This window comes from Lissotriton helveticus, chromosome 8 (assembly GCF_964261635.1).
Source record: "Lissotriton helveticus chromosome 8, aLisHel1.1, whole genome shotgun sequence".
NCBI lineage: Eukaryota > Metazoa > Chordata > Amphibia > Caudata > Salamandridae > Lissotriton > Lissotriton helveticus.
This window is the reverse complement of record NC_136069.1, coordinates 1409000505-1409020770: the sequence shown is the minus strand read 5'-3', so window position 1 is coordinate 1409020770 and position 20266 is coordinate 1409000505. Positions and strand designations below refer to the sequence as shown.

Below are 20266 nucleotides of genomic sequence, written 5' to 3'. Positions count from 1 at the left end.
GATTCTGTTTGTATTAAGAGTGCCAGAAAAATACCTAAAGGTCAAAGCAAATTTAGTTCGCCTAAGAAAGTTGTGAAGATTCATGAAAATTCTGTTACTTTAGAGAATGGTGAAAAATGGCATCTTATAGGCATTTTTGGTGTTTTGATGATTTTCATTCTGATGTCTCAGATTCTGTTCTAAATCCTATTGACGAGTTTACTGAGAATAGTAATTGCATTCATGATGAACCTTCTTCTGATTGTATTCAATCTGATATCTCAGATTCTGTTCAGAATCCTATTGATCCTGACTACTATGTAAATAGTAATTGTTTTCATGATGAAGCTTCTCTTTCAAATGTTCGTGATAATGAAGCTTCTCCTTCAAATGTTTATGATAATTGCATTCCTGTTAACCAAGATCGAGAATCTTCCTCTGTCCAGAAATCTTCTTTTGGTAGATCTGTCAAAAGACCTTTGAAGTACAAAGAATTTTTTGTGTATAAATAATTTTTTTTGTTTTTTTAAAAAAAAAAAAACAAAGAGGGGAAGATATGTAGTATGTTAGTTTATAGTTTATTATTTATTTATAGTGTGTAGGATTATAACCTTTAGTAAGTATCTCTTTAAGACCTGTGTATTCTTTGAATGCTGTCATGTTCCACATTCCAGTCATGCTGTCAATGAATGTTCCACATTTTACTGTTGGTCAGTTTCCTGTTGGTTGTGGATCTGACCAGACGTGCTCCTTTACTTGAGAATAAATTCTAGAAGCTATACTCCACTAGATTCATCTCTTCATTTCAATACTACAGAAGCCCTAACAGTCTAATCAAGTGGTTCAGATTGTACCTATTACGTTAATCAGTTTTTGTTGTCTATGTTTTTAAAGAACTGGGCGAGTATGAATGACAGTGTGTTGTCCTTATCAAGATTGGGACGTGCCATTATAAATGATTTATAAATCATGTTGAACTGCCAGCACTGCTTTTTATTCTACACCCAGGACATGCACAGTATTTCACAATTTACCATGAGAACACTCTTGGCGCAATCTTCTGGGTCAAGTAGCATTTTTTGGAGCTTGCTTTGTCAGGAATTTATGCTACATAGGCATCATGATGCCAGAATTAAACAAAAATCAGGATAGCAGTTTTGTATGCATTTTGGCACTCAGATGAGGGGCTCACACCAATTTAGGATGCAGGGAACAGTCCCATCCCAGCAATGGCTGACTCGAACTCTGCCATCAAATAGGCTCACATACAAATTGGGGTTGTATGTTCTTACAACGAACTCCGTTGTAACGCATGTCTTTACCACGCATGCGTTACAACGGAATGGTATTTTCACGCTTATCCTTCTCCACGTATTTTTCCGTGGTGACGTCATACGTAATAAAAAAACGGCCGTTTCCTTCGTCTGCGACGCCGATTGCCTGCACATCTCGACTAAAGGTTAGTGTTTTTATTGGGGGGGAACCCCCCACCCCCCTTTTTTTATTTGTACCCTTTACCACACATGCGTTTACTACGTACCTCGTAGTAAACGTATGCGTAGTAATGGCTTTCGTTGTAACCACGCATGCGTTGTAATGCATGCGTGGTTAAGGTTTTCGTTGAAACGGCCGCGTTGTAGTGCCCGTTTCCCACAAATTGGCTGTATGATTGTTCTAACTACAGTGTCACCCTCTTTAGGTATGGTTCTATTTGTGCTCTGGCGAAATCTGGCTAGGCCATATATTACTGCTTATTATGTGTTGTGAAAATCACTAACATGCTGTCACCAATAGCAGCCTCAAAACCCCATCATTCCATATTTCAATAATGGCGGCCAGGCATCTGTTGCTGCAAGCAGCAACACAGCCAGTGTCCTGCCAGGTCTTTCTCCTTCTAGGTATGAGCGGCCCAGCAAATACCAAGGTAGACAACTTCTTTCTCTGACTTCTCTTAAAATGACAGAAACAGAGTGCTGCACTCAGGGAAGTATTTGGCGTTTCTGGTTTCTGTGTGGAAGGAGTGGAGTCTGTGATCTTTCAGTGAGATCGTGGACTGGGCGCGTTATGTCCCGGATTTGTCTGAGACAATCCTGGCATTCTTTTGCGCGAGCTGTGACAGTCTGTGCAATAATTTTGCGCTACTGTCCATAATAGAAACTTGCAGTGCATGATGTGTTTGTGGCCTGAGGGAACCTTAAATTATAAATGCGTGACTCATGTTTGTGCGAGGAAAGCCTTTTTCTCGCCATTGACAGGCCTATTCGGAACTGATGTTCTGTGCGGCAGAAAACCTTGCCTTGTAGGCGGTCGTCTGAGGCCCTAACATAACACCCACATCCTTTATCTGTTGAGTGTGTTCAGAAAAATTGCTACTGTGCCTCCTCTCCTTGGCAAAAGGACTCCTCGACTCTACCTGTTCAAAGTGAGTGAAGCTGTAAGAGTAAAGGCATGCACTGTTCCTTTAAGTGTGAGAAGCATGACAACTTTACAGAAACTAAAACTGTGGGTGCCTGACCGGTCCTGAACCGGCTCTCTATGTGAGGGAAGCTTGCATTACAGATGCTGGTCTAATGCCTGCTTTGTGTGAGTGTAGCTGGTCTGTGCAATCACAACTTGCACTTGTGCATTTTCCTATACTGAACATGCTCTGTTTGCTAGTGAGGCTTGCATTGAAAATGATCGTATTGTACATGTCTGTGAGGGTGACTTGAAGTGCGAATGCGTTTATTTTACCTGCTGTGTAGGAGGGAAGATTAAACTGCAGACTTGTGCGTGGTACCTATTCTGTGTGTGAACGAATCTTGCATTGCAGATTCCTATATTATACACATTCTCTATGAGTGAAGTACGTGCTTCTGTTATCTTGAGACCTGGGCACTGTACCAAATCTGTGTGTGTATCAAAAGCTTGCACTGCTGCCCCTACTGTGCATGTTCTGTTTGTTACCTGAGGTAGAGCTGTTCTGTACCTGCTGTGTGCAAAGACAGCTTGCACAGTGGGTGCTTGCACTGTGGATGCTTGCACTGTGGATGCTTGTTTGGATGTGTTGGAAAGCATACCTGGTGGATGTTTGTACTGTCAAAAAACACGGAAGATACAGTGGGTCTAGTGAACTATTATTGTAGTTGGTACTTATTATAAATTTTCAGACTTGTAGATACCAAATGGTTATCTGAGAAACACAGGAGAGAAATCAGAATAATCTTTACTTAAGAGTAAAGAAACCCATCAGCACACCAGTTGGTGGAGCCTCATCATCTGGGTTTTGTGGATACGAATGATGCCCGTTGAGCAACTCCTCAATTAATTCAATGAGGGTTGTGAAATACAGATCATCAAACGCACAAGAAAAACCATCAACCAGAAGATGGGTGTTTGAAGGGCTGATAGGATCAATTGCAGTGCTCAAAAGAAAACAATATTCGTGAAGGAAATAAAAATACCAGTTTTGATGACTAGAAAGCAATTTTAATAGGGGTGACCATCAAAACGGTATGTCTAAAAGCAGAGTGAATATAGTATTTAGAAAAATATTACTATTCATCAAAGATAGAAAATGGTCAACATGTTTCAGCCCCTTAGGGCTTTCGTCAGGACCTATGAAGTACACTACTGCAATTTGTGTCAAAAGACGTGAAAAAGAATGGACCTACCAATGGTATGGTCTCTTTAATCCAAGAACTCTCCTGTGAAATCAAACACAAAAAGAAGAAAAGAGAAAAATATATATACAATACAAAACAGTCACTCAAAATGTAGTAGATCTTTGTATATACAGACAGATTTCTGAACATTGTAGATATTTTGCTACAGTAATATGTTGTCTACTCACCCATCATTGTAGGGAGGAAAGGCCTCACCTCTCCTGGCGCTCGCTCAGGAAGAAAGAGGCCACGCTCTGAATAGAGGAAATGGATAAACTTGCATTTCTAAGCATAGATTATGTACCTTTTGAAAAACAACAACAAAAATGCGGAACAAATGAGGCAGAATTGCGGGACAGCGGGACTTTGAGAGGGGACTCCTCAGTGTGACCCCTTGAGTTATGGTTTGATGTTTACAATAAGCATATGCTGTCACGAATAGTTTGCAGAAAACGGACTATTTCAGAAAAACCTCCTTTTTGGGCGCAGTTTCTCTGAAAAATTCCCTTGAATAGTTAACTAAGTCAGAAAGACTAGCAAATATCCATTTGGTATCTACAAGTCTGAAAATTTATAATAAGTACCAACTACAATAATAGTTCACTAGACCCACTGTATCTTCCGTGTTTTTTGATAATTTAGTTGGGAGACAAGATACAAACAGGTCTATAAACTTTCACTCCCCTAGGACCCCTTTCTCCACATTTCTTGCTTTTTTGTAGGATGTTTGTACTGTACCTTCTCTTTTTATGAATGAAGTGTACACTCCAGAAACGTGTACTGTATATGCATGTGTGTGTGCCTGTGAGGGAAGTGAACATGTATTGTGCCTGCTCTTAAGAAGAGGGAGCTGTATGGTGCCTGTGCTTTGTTCATTTTGACGCAACTTGCAATGTGCATCTCCCGTACTGTACGTGTCACCAGAGCAGCTGCTTCATTCCCAGTTAATCATTCTGAAGGTGTTAGGGGTGGGGATAAGCAGACCAGTATATATCACTGATCGCCACACCCCAGTTCATGACTATTATGCACCTTTATTAACAATGTAGAGCAGCAGGACCTTTTGGAAAAATGCTATCGCTGATGTCACTCGTCACGACTGATACTCCAATCACTGAATGACTGCCCTCTGGACTGACCCAAATGTAAATAACACTTACAGAAAACAATTACCGGAGGGGTCTGATCTTATTTTCCCCTACATATTTATGTTTAATAGGCTGACCCAAAAGGCGAAGGACACATCAAGCAAGCAAGGCCTGAAGGGCCATGACGCACAGCACTTCTTCATGTATACTGTGTGTAGAATATTTTCTTAAGAGAAAGCTAAAACTATCTAAAGTTTAGCAACAAACAAAAAAATAGTTATCTGAAAACAATGCAGAAGTGGCATTGGAATTAGGTTTTTTTTTTTGCTGCAGACTAAAATCAGCCCTGGACTTTCTCGACAATAAAAAAATATCTATTCGACTCTTACCGCCATGGTTTATGTGTGCCACTATAAATGTCCAGGCTAGTATTAATAGGATGAATTTAGGAAGTACAGCGCATTGATTTGTAAAGTGATTTCACCTTCATGCCACAAAAATGAACTTTGAATGCTTTGCTATGACTTACTGATTTAAAAATACTATTAATGCAAGGTAATTAAATCATAAACTTAAAGAAGCCACTTAACACAATCATGTTATATCTTTTGTGTTTTAAATAGTGGGCAATAAACATTTATGACTAGGCTTTTCTTTGCAGTCCTACATAGCTTTACAGATAGATAGTCCATGTTATTAAGTGCATTCTCTTGTGCAAATGCATTACCATTCAAGGCAAGAAACGCCCAGGCCACTCAGTAAGCCATTAACATAGATTGTTTATTAATTAAATGGTGTTTATTTCATACGCTCCCTGCATAAATAGCTACCTCTCTGAAAACAATTCTTAGTTATTCCGACTGTTAGTCTGTAGGCGGCTTGTAACACTTTTACACTGACATAAAAAGACAATGGATGAAAAAAAATCTTCACCTAAGACAAGAATCCCTCTAAGCAACCTGGAAGTGTGGCTCATTGCTTTTCTTGCAATTCTCGTATGCGTTTGTGCTGGACTAATTGCGTTTTCCTGGATTGTACTCAAAGATTTCCAGCCAGGTCAGTAAAATGTGTTTTTTCTTTGAGCATCTACACATATAAAGGTTCATTCATAAGGTGTTCTCAAATAGATGTATACATTTTGTTATTCCAAAGGAACGTTTATTTTCTAGAACTATATATCTATATATCTATATATATCTATCACCAGATGGAGGCCCGGGAGAGTTTTTTCAGGAAAAATTTGAAAACGTATCTCTTCCCCCGGGTTATCTTGTGAGAGAGGTTGCCGGGCGTGGAAATCTGTGCAATTGCACCGTAGCGCGGGACACACTGGCCGAGTCTAACCATGCGCTTTATAAATGTGCCTATTATTATTATTATTATTATTATCATTATTATTATTATTATTATTATTATTATTATTATTATTATTATTATTATATGTATATATGTGATCAAGGCCTCTAGGGGCTGAAATGCTTAATGGCGGAATGCACTAAATAAAAATATCTCACGGAGAAAAACTGGTGTCCGTTCCGTTTATGGCACTATGGATATGGAGTGGTGAAGATTCGGTTCATCTGCATATATGTACATATATATATATATATATATATATATATATATATATATATATATATATATATATATACATATGCAAATATGTGCAGTCGATTTTTTTTGTCATTCGAACTGATTTGCTAATGTACTCATTTGGAAAATTATAATGCAGTCTGTGCTACTGATTTACTCCTACATGGTTCAAAAGACTGCAGAAAACTCTCAGAACCACATTGACATATTCGAAATGGTATTGAATGTTTTGTAATGCAAATTGGTGTGGTCGAAGAGGACACAATCTGAAACAACGTAGCATTGTAATTTTAGCCACGATTTAAAAATTTTAAAAATTATATTAGAATCAATAACCTGTAAACGTTCAGATGTTCTCATTCACAATATATAGTAGAAATCTCTTGATGTAAATAATTTACATATATATTTCCATATGCGACACTTCAATCACGCTCTTTAATATTTTTAAAAGGTAAAACTCATATGCATGTAGGATATGCCCATTACAATGTTGCACGATAGTCATCCTCACCACATCTAGTTGTGATCAAAATATTTATTTTCGAGCTTTAAGTTGCAAAATACTAGAGAAATAATCGAAAGTTACTTTATTGCCATTTTCAAGGTCGGATTTATTTGTGACATCTTGTTTTGAAACGTTTAGTGGAAAATTAACGTTTACAAAAATGTACTTGAGACTGCCACAGTAAGACGTCTTTGTCAATAGTACATTAGGCAGTTTACTCCAGGAGTATTTGTCATGTGTTAAATTTAAATTACACTGGCATAAATCGCATAACTTTGGGAATTTCAAGTTATGTTTGTTACATGAAATTAACAAAATTACGCCATTACCCCACGTCATGTAATTACGTGCCATTTGCTGAAAATGTTTACAGTGACCACCCCAGTTTGGGTAAAAATGTGCCATATATATCATTCAAAACTACGATCGCAAATGCCGAAATTTGCGATTCTTTATTTTGCGATTGCATTTAAGGAATCACAAATTTTGCGAGTCCTTAAATGCAATGTAAGAAGCACCAAAAAAGTGCAATTTGGCCTTAAGGATCGCAAATTAGCATCAACTTCAAGTTGGTGGTAATTTGCGATTTCTTTGAAAAATGCACTTTTTTGCATTTTTCATACTGCAATGTGAAGCACATACATGCTTATTTCAGGGGTGCAACAGGGTGTCCTTTGGACACCCTTGCACCCTTGAAATTGCATTCTCAATTTGCGATTCTCTAATTGCTAATCGCAAATTGAGAATGTCTTCCCATTCATTCCTATGGGCCTCTAGGTCCATAGGAAAGAATGGGGAGGTATTCCTTAATTGCGAATCACAATTTGAGATTCGCAATTAAGGAATATATAGGATTTGCAAAATGTATTGCAAATCCTACATACATAGCATTTTGCGATTCTCAAATAGCGATTCGCAAAAAATCGCTATTTGAGAATCGCAAATGGGGATTTTAATACATATGGCCCAATGTGCCTCAAATGTAAGAGAACAACAGTTGTTGTTCAAAGTGCTCTTGCTTTTTAAACCATTTATAAAGCAAAATGCATTCTCACATCATGAATTGACATTAGGACGCATTTTGCTTTAAAATATAGCCCTAAATGACAGATTTACATTATGCATAATTATGCGTCATTTTGCATAATTTTTGGAAATATTTGCTTTATTACATGAAAGCAATTTATGAAAATTTTGAACACACTCACTGAATCATGGTCAAAGGATTTGTCAGAATAAAACACACAAGAAACCTCCATTCAGAGCAGAAATTTCTTCTATTGGTTCTGAAAGCTCGTACATCAAAATGCAGGGTTTGTTCTCTTTTTATAGCATCAGCTAAACTCTGGAACAGCCTAATTTTTTCTCGCCACAATCAGTCAGCTCCCATTTTGGAAAGCTTTAAAAGCGTTCATATTTATTCAGTAATTGACATCTTATTCATCATGACTTTATGAATTTATCAGGTTAGCGCCAAGAAGCATCAGGTTGCATATCGCTTTCTTTAAATATCCTAATCCTTATCCAAAAAATGACTTAAAGCAAAGTTTGTCACTCATATTACTCCAGAGCTGAAATATACATCCTTTTATTTGTTTTGGTGTTGTAGCTTTGACTTTTGTAATTTTTATGTGTATTGGTGATGTATTTCTGACTTTTATGTTTTTTCTTTACAAAAGCCGAATAACACTTTATTGATTGATTGATTGATACATCCTTGCATGAGAAAGTCAACAATCCTGGCTAAGAATACAATAGCCTGATTCCGAGCTCAGGAAAAACAGTGGGCCCAAATCATGACGGTACTTAAGTGTAGTGGAATCTCCAGAGTTAGGGCAGAATCTCCGCATGGCACACTGCTGATTGTGCAATGTGCGGTGATTCCATCCCAAGTGCGGAGATATTGCCACAAGTGCGGAGACTCAACACTTGGAACTTTACTACATGTAAGTACCTTTGTGAATTGGGCTCAGAGTGTTGATGACTACTGGGTACTTCATGGGGAATAGAGATCTGGGTGGGATGTAAAGCAGCTGACAGAACAAATGGCAGCCTTACCACTTCTTAATTTGACTTGCTGATTCCAAATAAGGCTGATATGATCACCTACCTTTTATTTCCAGAGACCTCAAAAACCTCAGTCTCCAACCCCAGAAGGAGTGACAATCAGTTATTCTTTTGTCAGGTGACAGGAGAGCTCATCTAGAGGCTAGATATGGATTTGGCATGTGCCCGGTGACAGAAAGATCCAGCCACATTGAAACAGGGCTCATGTTAAATTTTACAGTAAGGTGAAGAGGAAGTGCAACAAAAAGATTACTGGCTAGTGCTAGGATAAAACTGGTACTTCATAAACATCTCCTCAGGACATTTCTGGAGCTGGCAAGACAACACCGAGGGAAAAAGAAGGTCCTACTGGAAGAACAACATTTGGACTTCTGCTAACCACCAACTGCTCTCCGAAGGTTAAGTGGTTGACTTCCTATTCGCATGCTTCAGAAATACAAAAAGCAGAACGAGTCCTGATTCCAAGATGGCCCAGCTGACAGGAGAAGGCAGGACCCAGTAGGAGCTCTGTCTATAAAGTGAACTAGTACCTATAGCCCTGGCCTGAGGATCTGAGGTCTGAGGGACTGCCCATAAGGAACTTCCCCAGAGAAAAGTGGTATAGAAACACTTGTTTCTACCTTTGGAGGACTGGGACAGGCTGCTCAGGTTTGCTCAGTTAAGTCTTTGTCAAGTTAGGCAAGAGAACCTGGTACATTTCACTCAGAGCCTTATGCCATGCTGAAAATGGGTTCAGTGGGACTACTTAGAAAATCCAGCCATCCGTATGGCGCACTGGTCAGCCACAGCTTAATTTTGAGTTCTACAATAGTGATTAAGTCCTAAACTAAAACCGTAGTCTGGAATGATGCATCAAAGCTATCTGACTCATGAAGCAACCACGTGGCATAAAAATCCAGAGGTGTCCTGTTCAGACCTTTTGCTATCTAAATCATCAGCTGGGTGATAAAGCATTCCAGTTTGAGGGACCCTTGCCAGCCTCAACCTTGGACCTTCCCCACTGAATAATTAGTACTTCCATTCTAAGAGAGTAATTCCTAAGGTAAAAATGCTGTCTGGGGATGACCAACTTGGTCTATTCAACCTTTGTTCCATCGCGGTGAGCCTGAAATAATGCTTTGGTTCTGGTGAATTGAGAACCTTCGCTTTCAAAGGAGTGTAACTTTGCCTAGGGGCTATTTGCCTTACAATCTAAAAAAAACCCGTATCTCCAGTTCTCCATGTTCAATTCTAATATTCTGTTTGTCTTTTCACTCATTAATTTCTTCTCGGATGTTCTAAGCTGGTTTGATAATTTTATTGCATTATGTTCTTTAATTGAGAATTGGTGCCAATGGTAGCACTTAAGTTTAACTTCATTGAGGAATTGCCTGCTGCTTGTGCCATACCTACCGGGTTTTGAGCAGAGTTTTTTTAGGAACTGTGTTTTATCGTAACCAGATTGTGTTTATTTGGTAGACAGGGATCACCCAATCTCAAATTATTAACCCATTTTCTGACAGTGTAGTATTGCAATCAGAATTCAGAACACCAGAGTCCGCATTACGGATGTGGCACACTTTCCTTGTTTGTGCCACAGTGCACCTTCCAAAAGGTGCACCGGGTGCAACCAAGGAAAGTGCGCAGTATTAAAATTATGCGCTACCCCCAGGGCAGCCACGAACTTGCGATGCGCTGCCCCCAGGGTAACCGGAAACTCACAGGGCAGGGCATTTAAGTGAAATGTGGAGCAGCTGCTTCAATGCTGCTCCCTGTTTCACTTAACAGGTGGCAAACCGCCTGCGCTTTCAAGGGAGAATAGAGACCAACTTGTAGGCGGGTGCAGTGATTTACTGCACCCGCCTCAAGGGGGATGCCTGGAAGGTCCATGGGAACCCCTTTCTTCCCCCCTGAGTGCTGCCTTTAGGAGGCCCACTGAAATTGTGCCACTTTTTGTGGCGCACGTTCAGTGCACCTCTTAAAGTAATGTTTGCCCCTGCGCCTATGCTGGTAATACAGCACAGGTGCAGAGACAGAGTGATTCACTCATTTGTGTGGGGACCCGACCATATGCAAATGAAGGAATGCCCTTTCATGATAGCGCTGGCACTACATGTGGATCAAAGCTATCAGTATTGCAAAAGGGGATGCACATAAGTCCAAGGGGCGCTCAAACCATGCAAACATGCCTGTTGCACCCCGCGTCACAATGTATAATACAGGGGGGGTCATGTAGGTGTTGAAGAGGATAGGGCTAGGTGAAGGTCCTTGGGGGACTCTGCAGATGATCTTCTTGGGTTCACAGGTAAATAGTGGGAGACGGATCATTTGAGGTACGAGGCAATCCATTTGAGGGCATCTCCCTGAATCCCGATATGTTGGAGTCTATTGGTCAAGATGTCAAACACAGCGGGCATGTCTAGGAGGATGAGGGCTGTTGTGTTTCCATGGTCCAAGAAGGCTTTGATTTAGTCAGTGGCTGCAATCAGGGTTGTCTCAGTGCTGTGGTTAGCTCAAAATCTGGATTGGGACGGGTCCAGAAGGTTGTGGTATTCTAGGTGCTGAGTGAGTTGCTGGTTGATCACTTTCTTCATGACTTTTGCTGGATAGGGGAGCAGGTATTTCAAAATTAAATTTAAAGAAACATTGGAGATATTTTAAGATAATGATAAACAGATTTGTTTGGATAGAAATAATATTTGCTATATCAGTTGGCAAATACATTTACTTTTCAATGCATAAAATCGGGGTCAGCAAGAATTACTATTATCAACAATTTCCTTATTTTACATTATATATAAAAATGGTAAAATATGTGTTTTGTGTGTGGAATCGGAATATTAAATTGAACCATGTGTAGATACAGAAAAAACTCCCCTCATGAGGTGTGTGGAATTAGGGTTTGTAATTCTAATACTTACTCTTTTGGGTTTTTTCAGGCAACTCCCGCAATCATTTTTTCATTTTAGAGGCTCTTCTGCATTCAAGCCCAGTGATGACAGACTCAGGTAGAGAAGCAGTGAACTGCGATCAGCAAATAGTGGCACTGGAAATGTTTGTCAGCAGTTTAATCACGGATTGACCAAGTGAAAATAGGATTTGAAGAATTTTCAATTTCACAAATTCACAAAATTGTTTAATGATTTGAAAGAAACATAATAAAACTTTTGTAGACGATATATGCCAATCTGGATTTCACTTACATTTTTAATTGTAGGAGTCTTTCAAAATCATTCAGTAAAATATTTGTTAGAAAGTGGGTTGTTGGGGCGTGGCCTAGGGCGTCAAGATGGCGGTCACACTCTAAGAGTGCTCTGGACCCCCCATCCGTCATCCGCCCTGCATCCGCCTACAGCAGCTCCCATCGACGGACAGCCCCGGTGTCCCTGTACTCCCCTGGCTGCCGTGCACTCCCCGGCAGTACTGGGGGTCTCCCCGAGGGCTGGCAGCGCCTCTGCCGGCTCGACTTCTCCTGGCCGCGAGGTTCGTAAAATGGCGGCCCCCAGTTCAGCGACGGGGCGGCCTTGTCTTGTGAGCCGCGACCGGCGCTTCCTGGCTGCCGAGTGGGTTCTCCGCCCCCACCGGATGGTCGGGCTGCTGTGGTGCTTCACTTCCCGCTGAGGTCCACCTCACCGGACGCGAAGCCTTCCAGGAGCCACTGCACCGCCCTGCCTGGTCCGGGGGCGCAACGCGGATCCCAGGGGCTGCGGTGCTTGCGGCGGCCCCGCTGACGTCCCGCCTGTGCTGTCGAGCCAGAGGGAGACTCCCGGTGAGGATAGGCCCGGATCCTTTTGCCGTGGCGCGGTTCGGCCCTGCCCCTGCAGCCTGCTGAGATCCGGGGCCGCTGCGGGCCTGACGGCGAAGAGGGAAGCCTGTCCTGAAGCGCGGGGCTCCCCTCGGCCTCATCCGTGTGCTGGACAAGAGGGCTGGGAGGCCTGAGAGCCCTGAACGCACCACCTGCGGTAACGGCCCCCCCCGGAGACACCTCGTCTGGGCCATTGGGGCCCCGTGGGGCCCTGCGAGACCGACTCGGCAACTGCCGCGAAAACGGCCTGAGGCGACCGGGGCTGCCGTGGCCCCATAGAGGTGAGGAGAGGCCTGGGGCGGGGCGAGGGGGCTCCCTAGTGGTCTTGCCCGCAAGCCGCTTGGCCGGGCTGGGAGGCCTGGGAGCCCTGGGTACACGTGGACGGAGACAGCCCCCCCGCCCGACCACTGACCGCCCCCCGCCCCTGGCTCCTTCCCCCGCCGCATTGGAACCCCTGGGGGCGCTGGGCCGACTGGCACGATGGATTGGTGGGGCACCTGCCTCCCGGACCTGCGGGCCACGGGCCTAGAGGCCAGGAGGGCCTTGCTTGAACCACCCCCGAGGCTCTGGCGATGTGAGGACTTACGGCGGCGCCGGGGCCCGTGGACTGTAATGTACTGCTGAGATCCTGTTCTGCTTCACTCGGGACCGTGCTGGAAGCCTGCCTTCCGGATATTCTCCCCACGGGCCTGGAGGCCCAAGAACGCCTCGCCTGCCTACCACTGTTGCCTTTGAACGATCACTGCTCCAACTCCGGGGCTTTGGCGGCATGGGGGCCTGTGGCAGGCGCTGGAGCCCGTGGACCGCATTGCTGAGGCCCTGCTCCGCTTCACTGGAGACTGCTTGAACCCGCTGCTGACTGGCACCTCGCTCTGCACGGTAACCTGGGGGTCTCTCGCTCGCTCTGTCTCCCACCGCAGGAGGAGCGCAACCCCCTCTTCCTCCCCCCGTCTTCCGGCTCCCTAGACCTTCCCACTCGAGCCACATGAGGGGCCTGAGGGCCTGGGGTCAGCGGCAGATCCACCGTGCCACCACCAGAATCCGGATACCTGAATCCTCTGAGAGGCCGGGAAGCCCAACCCTCTGGAGTGAGCTCCTGAAACTGTAGCATCCTTCACGCTCACGGAGTTGGAGTCCCAGGCTGCCCGGCTGGAGGCTGTGCAAGACTCCGCTGGACGTGAGGACCCAAGCCGGCAATTGGCGCTGATTTGAGAAAAGCTCCGCCAGATCTCCATGGACTCGGCCCAAATGTTATGGCGGTCGTCGGTGGCGCGGGTGTATGGCTGGGGTGACAAAAATGGCAAACTCCTCCACAACTTGGTCTCCTACCCCAAGATCCACCGCATTATTCCGGACGTCCGTGCACTGGATGCCACCCTTCAGGTAACCTCCGCGGCCATAGCCGGAACCTTTGCAGATTTCTACGCTCGCCTCTACGTGGCGCGACCAGCTGACGCGCCCCTAACTACCCTCCTGAGCAAGGCTGGTGCTCAGCTCCCCTCTCTTACACCTGAAACCACAGAGGCCCTGGAGAAGCCCTTCACCCTAGACGAAGTCCTGGAGGCTATCCCCCTTCTGCACCTTGGCAAGACGCCTGGCCCAGACGGGATTCCAAAGGAGTACTACGCTGCTTTTCAGGATATCCTGGCTCCCCGACTGCTGGGCCTCTTTCGAAACATAGTGGAAAATGGCTCCTTTCCCCCTGAATCGGACTTGGCCACGATTGTGGTCATCCCCAAGACCCAAACGCCCTCCCCGAACTGCGCGGACTTCCGTCCAATCTCACTTATCAATACCGAGATCAAGCTCTTCGCCACGATATTGGCCCAGAGGCTCAATCCCCTTCTACAGGATCTGGTACTCCCGGACCAATGTGGTTTTATGCCGGACAGAGGCACCCGTCACTGCATCCACAGCCTCCACCTGGCCTTGGCCCACCGTGCCCGCCTGACCCCATATTTGGCCCTCCTCTTTCTCGACTTTGAGAAGGCCTTTGACACGGTGAGTTGGGCATACCTGCAAGACGTGCTGTTCCGCTGCTACATTGGGATCCTGTACGCTAACCCCAGGGCCCGGGTGCTGGTCAATGGGTGGCTCTCGGAGGTATTTCTGATCTGTAGAGGCACGCGCCAGGGGTGTCCCCTCTCCCCACTCCGGTTCGCGCTAGCGATGGAGCCTCTGGCAACACTCATCCGACAGGACCCCCTCGTACAGGGGTGGACCTGGAACGAGAGCCACGTAGACAAAATAGCCCTTTACGCTGACGACGTGCTCCTATACCTGGCGGACCCGGCGACTTCGGGCCCCAAATGCCTGCAAATCCTCGTTGACTCTGAGAGAGTCTCCGGCCTTCGGCTCAACGCGGCCAAATCCACCTTGGTCCCGCTGCATCCCTGACGGGACCGCTACGACTGGCAGTGGTCCATTCCCCTCAGACTTCACTCGGTTGAACACCTAGGGATATGGGTGGCCCTCCTGCCGGAGCTAGAATGGGCACTAAACATCACATCCCTGGTGGCCCGGATGAGGTTAGATCATAAAAAATGGCAAACCCTTCCCCTCAACCCCCTGGGACGAAGCGCTCTGTTCAAAATGATGGTCCTTCCCCGCTTCCTCTACATCCTACAAAATATCTCCATTCCCCTCTCTCGCACCTGGTTCCGCGAGCTCGATGGGACCCTATCCTGATTCCTTTGGGTTGATGGAAGACCACGGATCTCCCTAGCACACAGCCGCATCCTCTCCTTTGACGGGGGCCTGAGGGTGACTCACCTCTACCTCTAATACCTTGCCACCAAACTGATAGTCATCCACGACTGGTACGCGGGTGGCTGGTCCGACCCAGCGTACCGCGTGGAACAAGAGGATACGGATTTCTCACAGATCCAAGCATTCCTGTACGGATGCCCGGTGCCACAAACCAAGGCGCCAATCACTAGAGCAGTCCTCCTGGCCTGGCGCGCCGCCCTGCGGCACACGGAATGGGACCGTAAACTAATTCGTCAGACACAACTCTGGCACGGTACCTGGCTCCGGGAGGTATCGTCCCTGAACGGATTCCATCGATGGGATCTTATCGGCGTCTTGGTCCTTGGAGACGTCTGGGTGGCGGACCATATCCGTGTTTTTGCAGACCTACAACAGCGCCACCCTCTTTCCCATGCCCAGCATTTTAGATACCTGAAGTTGCGCCTCGCCAGCCATTTACACCTCCCCTCACCACTCACCCTCCCAGAGTTCAGCCCGCTAGAAGCTCAAGTAATGATGGGGAATATGGGCAGGGGAGGAGTATCCCGCATCTATCGCTCCCTCGTGAATAATGGCCCCGTGTCCTTGGACAGGCTGCGCACCCGTTGGGAGGGATGGGTGGGCCCCCTAGAAGAGGCAGATTGGAGGGACGCCCTAATGGCTCCACGTACCCTGACCACGTCCTCCAGGCTGCGCCTGGTGCAGATATACTACCTACACGCAGCTTACCTCACCCCGGAGAGACTCTTCCGGGCTCGATTGCGACCTTCCCCAGACTGCCCGAGATGTGGTCTATCCCCCGCTGATTTTTACCACATGGTGTGGCTATGCCCGGTGCTGGAGAGGTTCTGGAGAGGAGTGGAGCGGGAGCTCAAACAGGCCCTGGGTTGGGAGGTCCCTCATGACCCGCTGCAAATGCTGCTAGGGATCTTTGATGGCCTGGACGGTTCCACAATGGATAAGCACCTGCAAGGAACGGCGGTGGCCAAGGCCAAGAGGGACATACCGTTGCACCCACTGTGGGAGGGTGGAGGAGGGGGGTAGATTGGTGCGGCACCCAGGAGGAGGCCCTATTCGAATCCCGAGGTTCTCCAGAACTGTTTCCCAAAATATGGGGGAAATGGTTCAACATGATCCCGCCATGAGTCCAGTTGTAATGATTGTTTTAAGATGTGATATTACTGTCATACAGGATGAAATGTTGGACTGGAGTGGACTGACCCTACCTATATGTCTTGTTGATTTTGACCCGCTGTCTATGTTGATTTGTGAGCGGCTGCCAATGAATTTCTCTTGCTGTTTTATATACTCAATGAAGTTGATTATCAAAAAAAAAAGAAAGTGGGTTGTTATTTGGGGTGATTGTGAGTACCCTCCAAAAAATAAGACCATTGACTTAGCTGGGTACAGCACAGTTTCAATCATTTAAACCCGGACTAAAACCCCTGGTTGTTAAGGAACAGAGCAGCCAGGCTTGATTTAGGTAATTGTGTAAAGTATTCAACAGTAAAACAAAACAGGTAAAAAGTAAAAAAAATATTAAAATCCCACCACCGATTTTGACAAGTAGAGTACAATTTAATGATACCAAAATTACAAAATTTCAAGAAGGGGAACTGGAGATATGAATTTATAAAGATCCAAGGCAAAAACAGAAAGAAAAAGTAAAGCGCTACGCAGCAGTCGCTCTTCTAGGTTGACCAGACCCTAGAGATAACCTCTGTCTGACCACAATGGAGCATGGGTCAGATACACCAAACGGGTTTATCCTGATTCAAGATTTAACCTTCTGACTTAGGGGCAAATTCAGATTTTGGTGGGAGGCCCATTATTTTGCCAGGACAATGGAGTAAATGATACTATCTCACCATGGAAATGCTACCCTCTGAATTAAGAAATGCTCACCAAGCTGGTGTCATTTCCATTAGAGATGTTTGGTTGCAGCAGTTGAGGAAGTAGTCACAGCCATGGCCATACCTATATAGTCTGCCTGCATATAAATCAGGCAGGCCAACCACTGGGTTGGCGGGAATGGAACTCCGTTGCAATGGAGTTCCCTCTCCACCAACAATTAAATTGGCCTCTTAGTCTTTGAATGTAAGTCAAAAGTCTCCAGTAAGGAAATGTCCTTTCAAAGCTGGATAGCTACATGGTAAGGTCCCACTAACGCAGATGGTTTTAGTGGGAAAAACCTAGAGTGAGAGAAATTAAAATATTTATGTCTTTGAATCAAGTGAATACATGTCATGCCTTCACCTGGTCAAGACTTCTACCTTCGGTCTATGAGTTTTTTTATAGAACTCATAATTTTCCAGCGTGGCAAGCCTGGAGGTTCATCAGACAAAGTCGCTTCAAAATGAATACCATTTTCACAAGGTTCTGCTGATGTTCCAGGGGCATTGAAAGTCAAAAAACTTTCTAAGACACAACTTTTCAGAGTTTCAGGAGCAGCACATTTTGGTCACTTTTAAGATTTCTGGGACTTCCAAGACAGCATTTAGGGACCATGACTCATTTCAGCAGATGCCATCAGCTAGGTACAGTAAATCTGCAGTTAGTTAAGGTAAGGTAACGTTTATTATTTGTACATGGTTAATTAAAACCTTTACAAAATTGTAAAAACACCAATATATACATTTTAAAAGACGTATGTACTTAGGCATTTTATTTATTTATTTATTTGAACTTAATATGCGCGACAGCTATCCGCAGTGGGTTTCCCGGCGCAAGGGATAGACTGGAGCAGAAAGAGTAGACACAACAACAGTACTATTGACAGCTAAAGCGGCAGAGAACCTATTGAAAGAGTAGAGTTTTCAGTTTTTTCGAAAACAGAATATATTAGTCTCTGATTTCAGGGCAATAGGTAGCGCATTCCAGGACTTGGGGCCTAAGTGGGAGAAGGATCTACCCCCCATCTTCACAAGTTTGAATCTTGGAATTACAAAATCACAGTTAGCTGAAGATCTTAATGTACGGCTGGGCCTGTAAGCTTGAACAAGACTCTGAAGATACTGTGGGGCCGAGCCCTGCTTAATTTTAAAAAGTTAGCACAGGGCTTTAAATTTAATACGGCTCGGGACCTTGAGCCAGTGTAAATCGGGAAGAGCCTGAGTGGCCGAAGATCTCCTCGGGATGTTACATAGAAGTCGGGCCGATGAATTTTGTACGACCTGCAATTTGTTTATGGTCGCTGCGTCGGCACCAAGGTAGAGGACATTACCATAGTCCAGGCGAGATGTTACTAAAGCCTGGACACCGGTTCTCCTGGTGGCATATGGCAGCATCCAGAGAATTTTCTGGAGCCATCTCAAGGTAGTAAAACAGATGGCAGCTACCTTGGTGGCTTGCTGCCTCATAGAGAGCTTGTCATCTATGAGAAATCCAAGATTGCGGACCACAGGGACCGATTGGGGAAGGGGACCCATGGCGGAAGGCCAATGTTGTGGGCCCCAAAGATCTTTATGTTTCCCCAAGATGACGATCTCGGTCTTGTCACCGTTTAGCTTGAGGAGATGCCTTTGCATCCATTCAGCTACTCGTGACAGTCTCAATTTTCAGACTAGACACATTGTCGCCTTCAGAGCTGGAGAGGGAAAAAACAATTTGAGTGTCATCGGCGTATGAAAATATAGTCAGCCTGGCGTCCTCTGCGATGGAAGCTAGGGGTTTGATGTAAATATTAAATAATAAGGGGCTTGATAGGCATATCAAGTTAAATTAGATTAAAAAAGAAGAATTAATTGAGATCATTTCGTGCTTATCCTTGGAGCCGTGTAATTTTCGTCAAGCACTGTTTATTCTTTTCTTTGTCGAATCAAAGAACCTCACGACCTGGCAGATCAATTTAGTGTTATTGGTGTTAAAACACAGTTTGACTGCCTGCCTGCAGGACCGAACGGCATGTAGTTTAAAGAATGGTTGTAAAAAGTTATGCCTCAGGTCCTTTAGTCTAGGACAGATGCAGATTACATGGACAATGTCCTCCTTGGCGGTTTTGCACAGGCGACACTGCTGTGAAGAGTTATTTCTTTACCAGGGTGGGAGGTGGGGGAGTATGGGGATCAGCCCTAGGCGAAGTTTTAGCAGCTTTTCTTTGAGTTCCCTTTTCATACCGATGTTAAGGTATGCTTGCGGTTGTATTTTCCCATAGTCACCCAACGTTATCCAGCCGTGCGCCCTGTTTGCTAGATCATGCTTGTCTTCGATCACAGAGACAATGCGCGCCGATTTTTTGGCGATTTTCTGTAAGGACAAAAGTTCTACTGAAGTTTCCAAGATGTCGGTTGGTACTGGTTAGCGAGGCAGCTGGTCCAACCCATTTCTGTTCTTTTACAGGTTTAGAGAGTGTTCTGATGAGCAGTTGGTGACATAGCAGTTTTATAGGATTTACTAGCCAGTTAGGGGGGGGGGCTCCTCAACACTCCATAACCAATGTAAAGAAAGTCCCCGGGGCTTTGCAGCACATCCTTTTAACTTTCTGCAAACTGTCCCACAGTAAAATATTCTAAGGGAAATCCAGTTTGGCAGCATCTTTCTGTCCTTGGAGGTTGCGGGTGTGTTAGGCAAGGATGTATTTAGGGACAGTAACACTATCCCCTCCTCAACTATACCAAAATGATTTTGGAACAAGCTGCCCCTCCCACTAGGATGTGTCAAATTGGCAACAGTGGAACTACAGAACATAAGGCTTCTCTTTCCCAGGTCAAATTAATGAAGTTCCCGGATCCTCAGCTGTCCTACCTGTGCTGAGAGGAGTCACATTCTTCACTCTCAGGACTTCCAGTGAAAATGCTTTAGTCAATGTTTCTGCTCTGCCAGAGATTTTCACAACTTATTACGGGGAAACACTGAC

At 44.9% G+C, this 20266-nt stretch overlaps 1 protein-coding gene across 1 annotated transcript in view; it reads left to right on the top strand.

Annotated features, from left to right (window-relative positions):
• Positions 1-5392: 5392 nt before the first annotated feature.
• TMPRSS15 (transmembrane serine protease 15) overlaps positions 5393-20266 on the top strand; it is a 1630091-nt gene continuing 1615217 nt past the window's right edge. Inside the window, exon 1 of the mRNA XM_078658360.1 lies at positions 5393-5767. Within this exon, the coding sequence (XP_078514486.1) occupies positions 5623-5767 (145 nt within the window). The 5' untranslated portion in view covers positions 5393-5622. The remainder of the gene's footprint in view (positions 5768-20266) is intronic.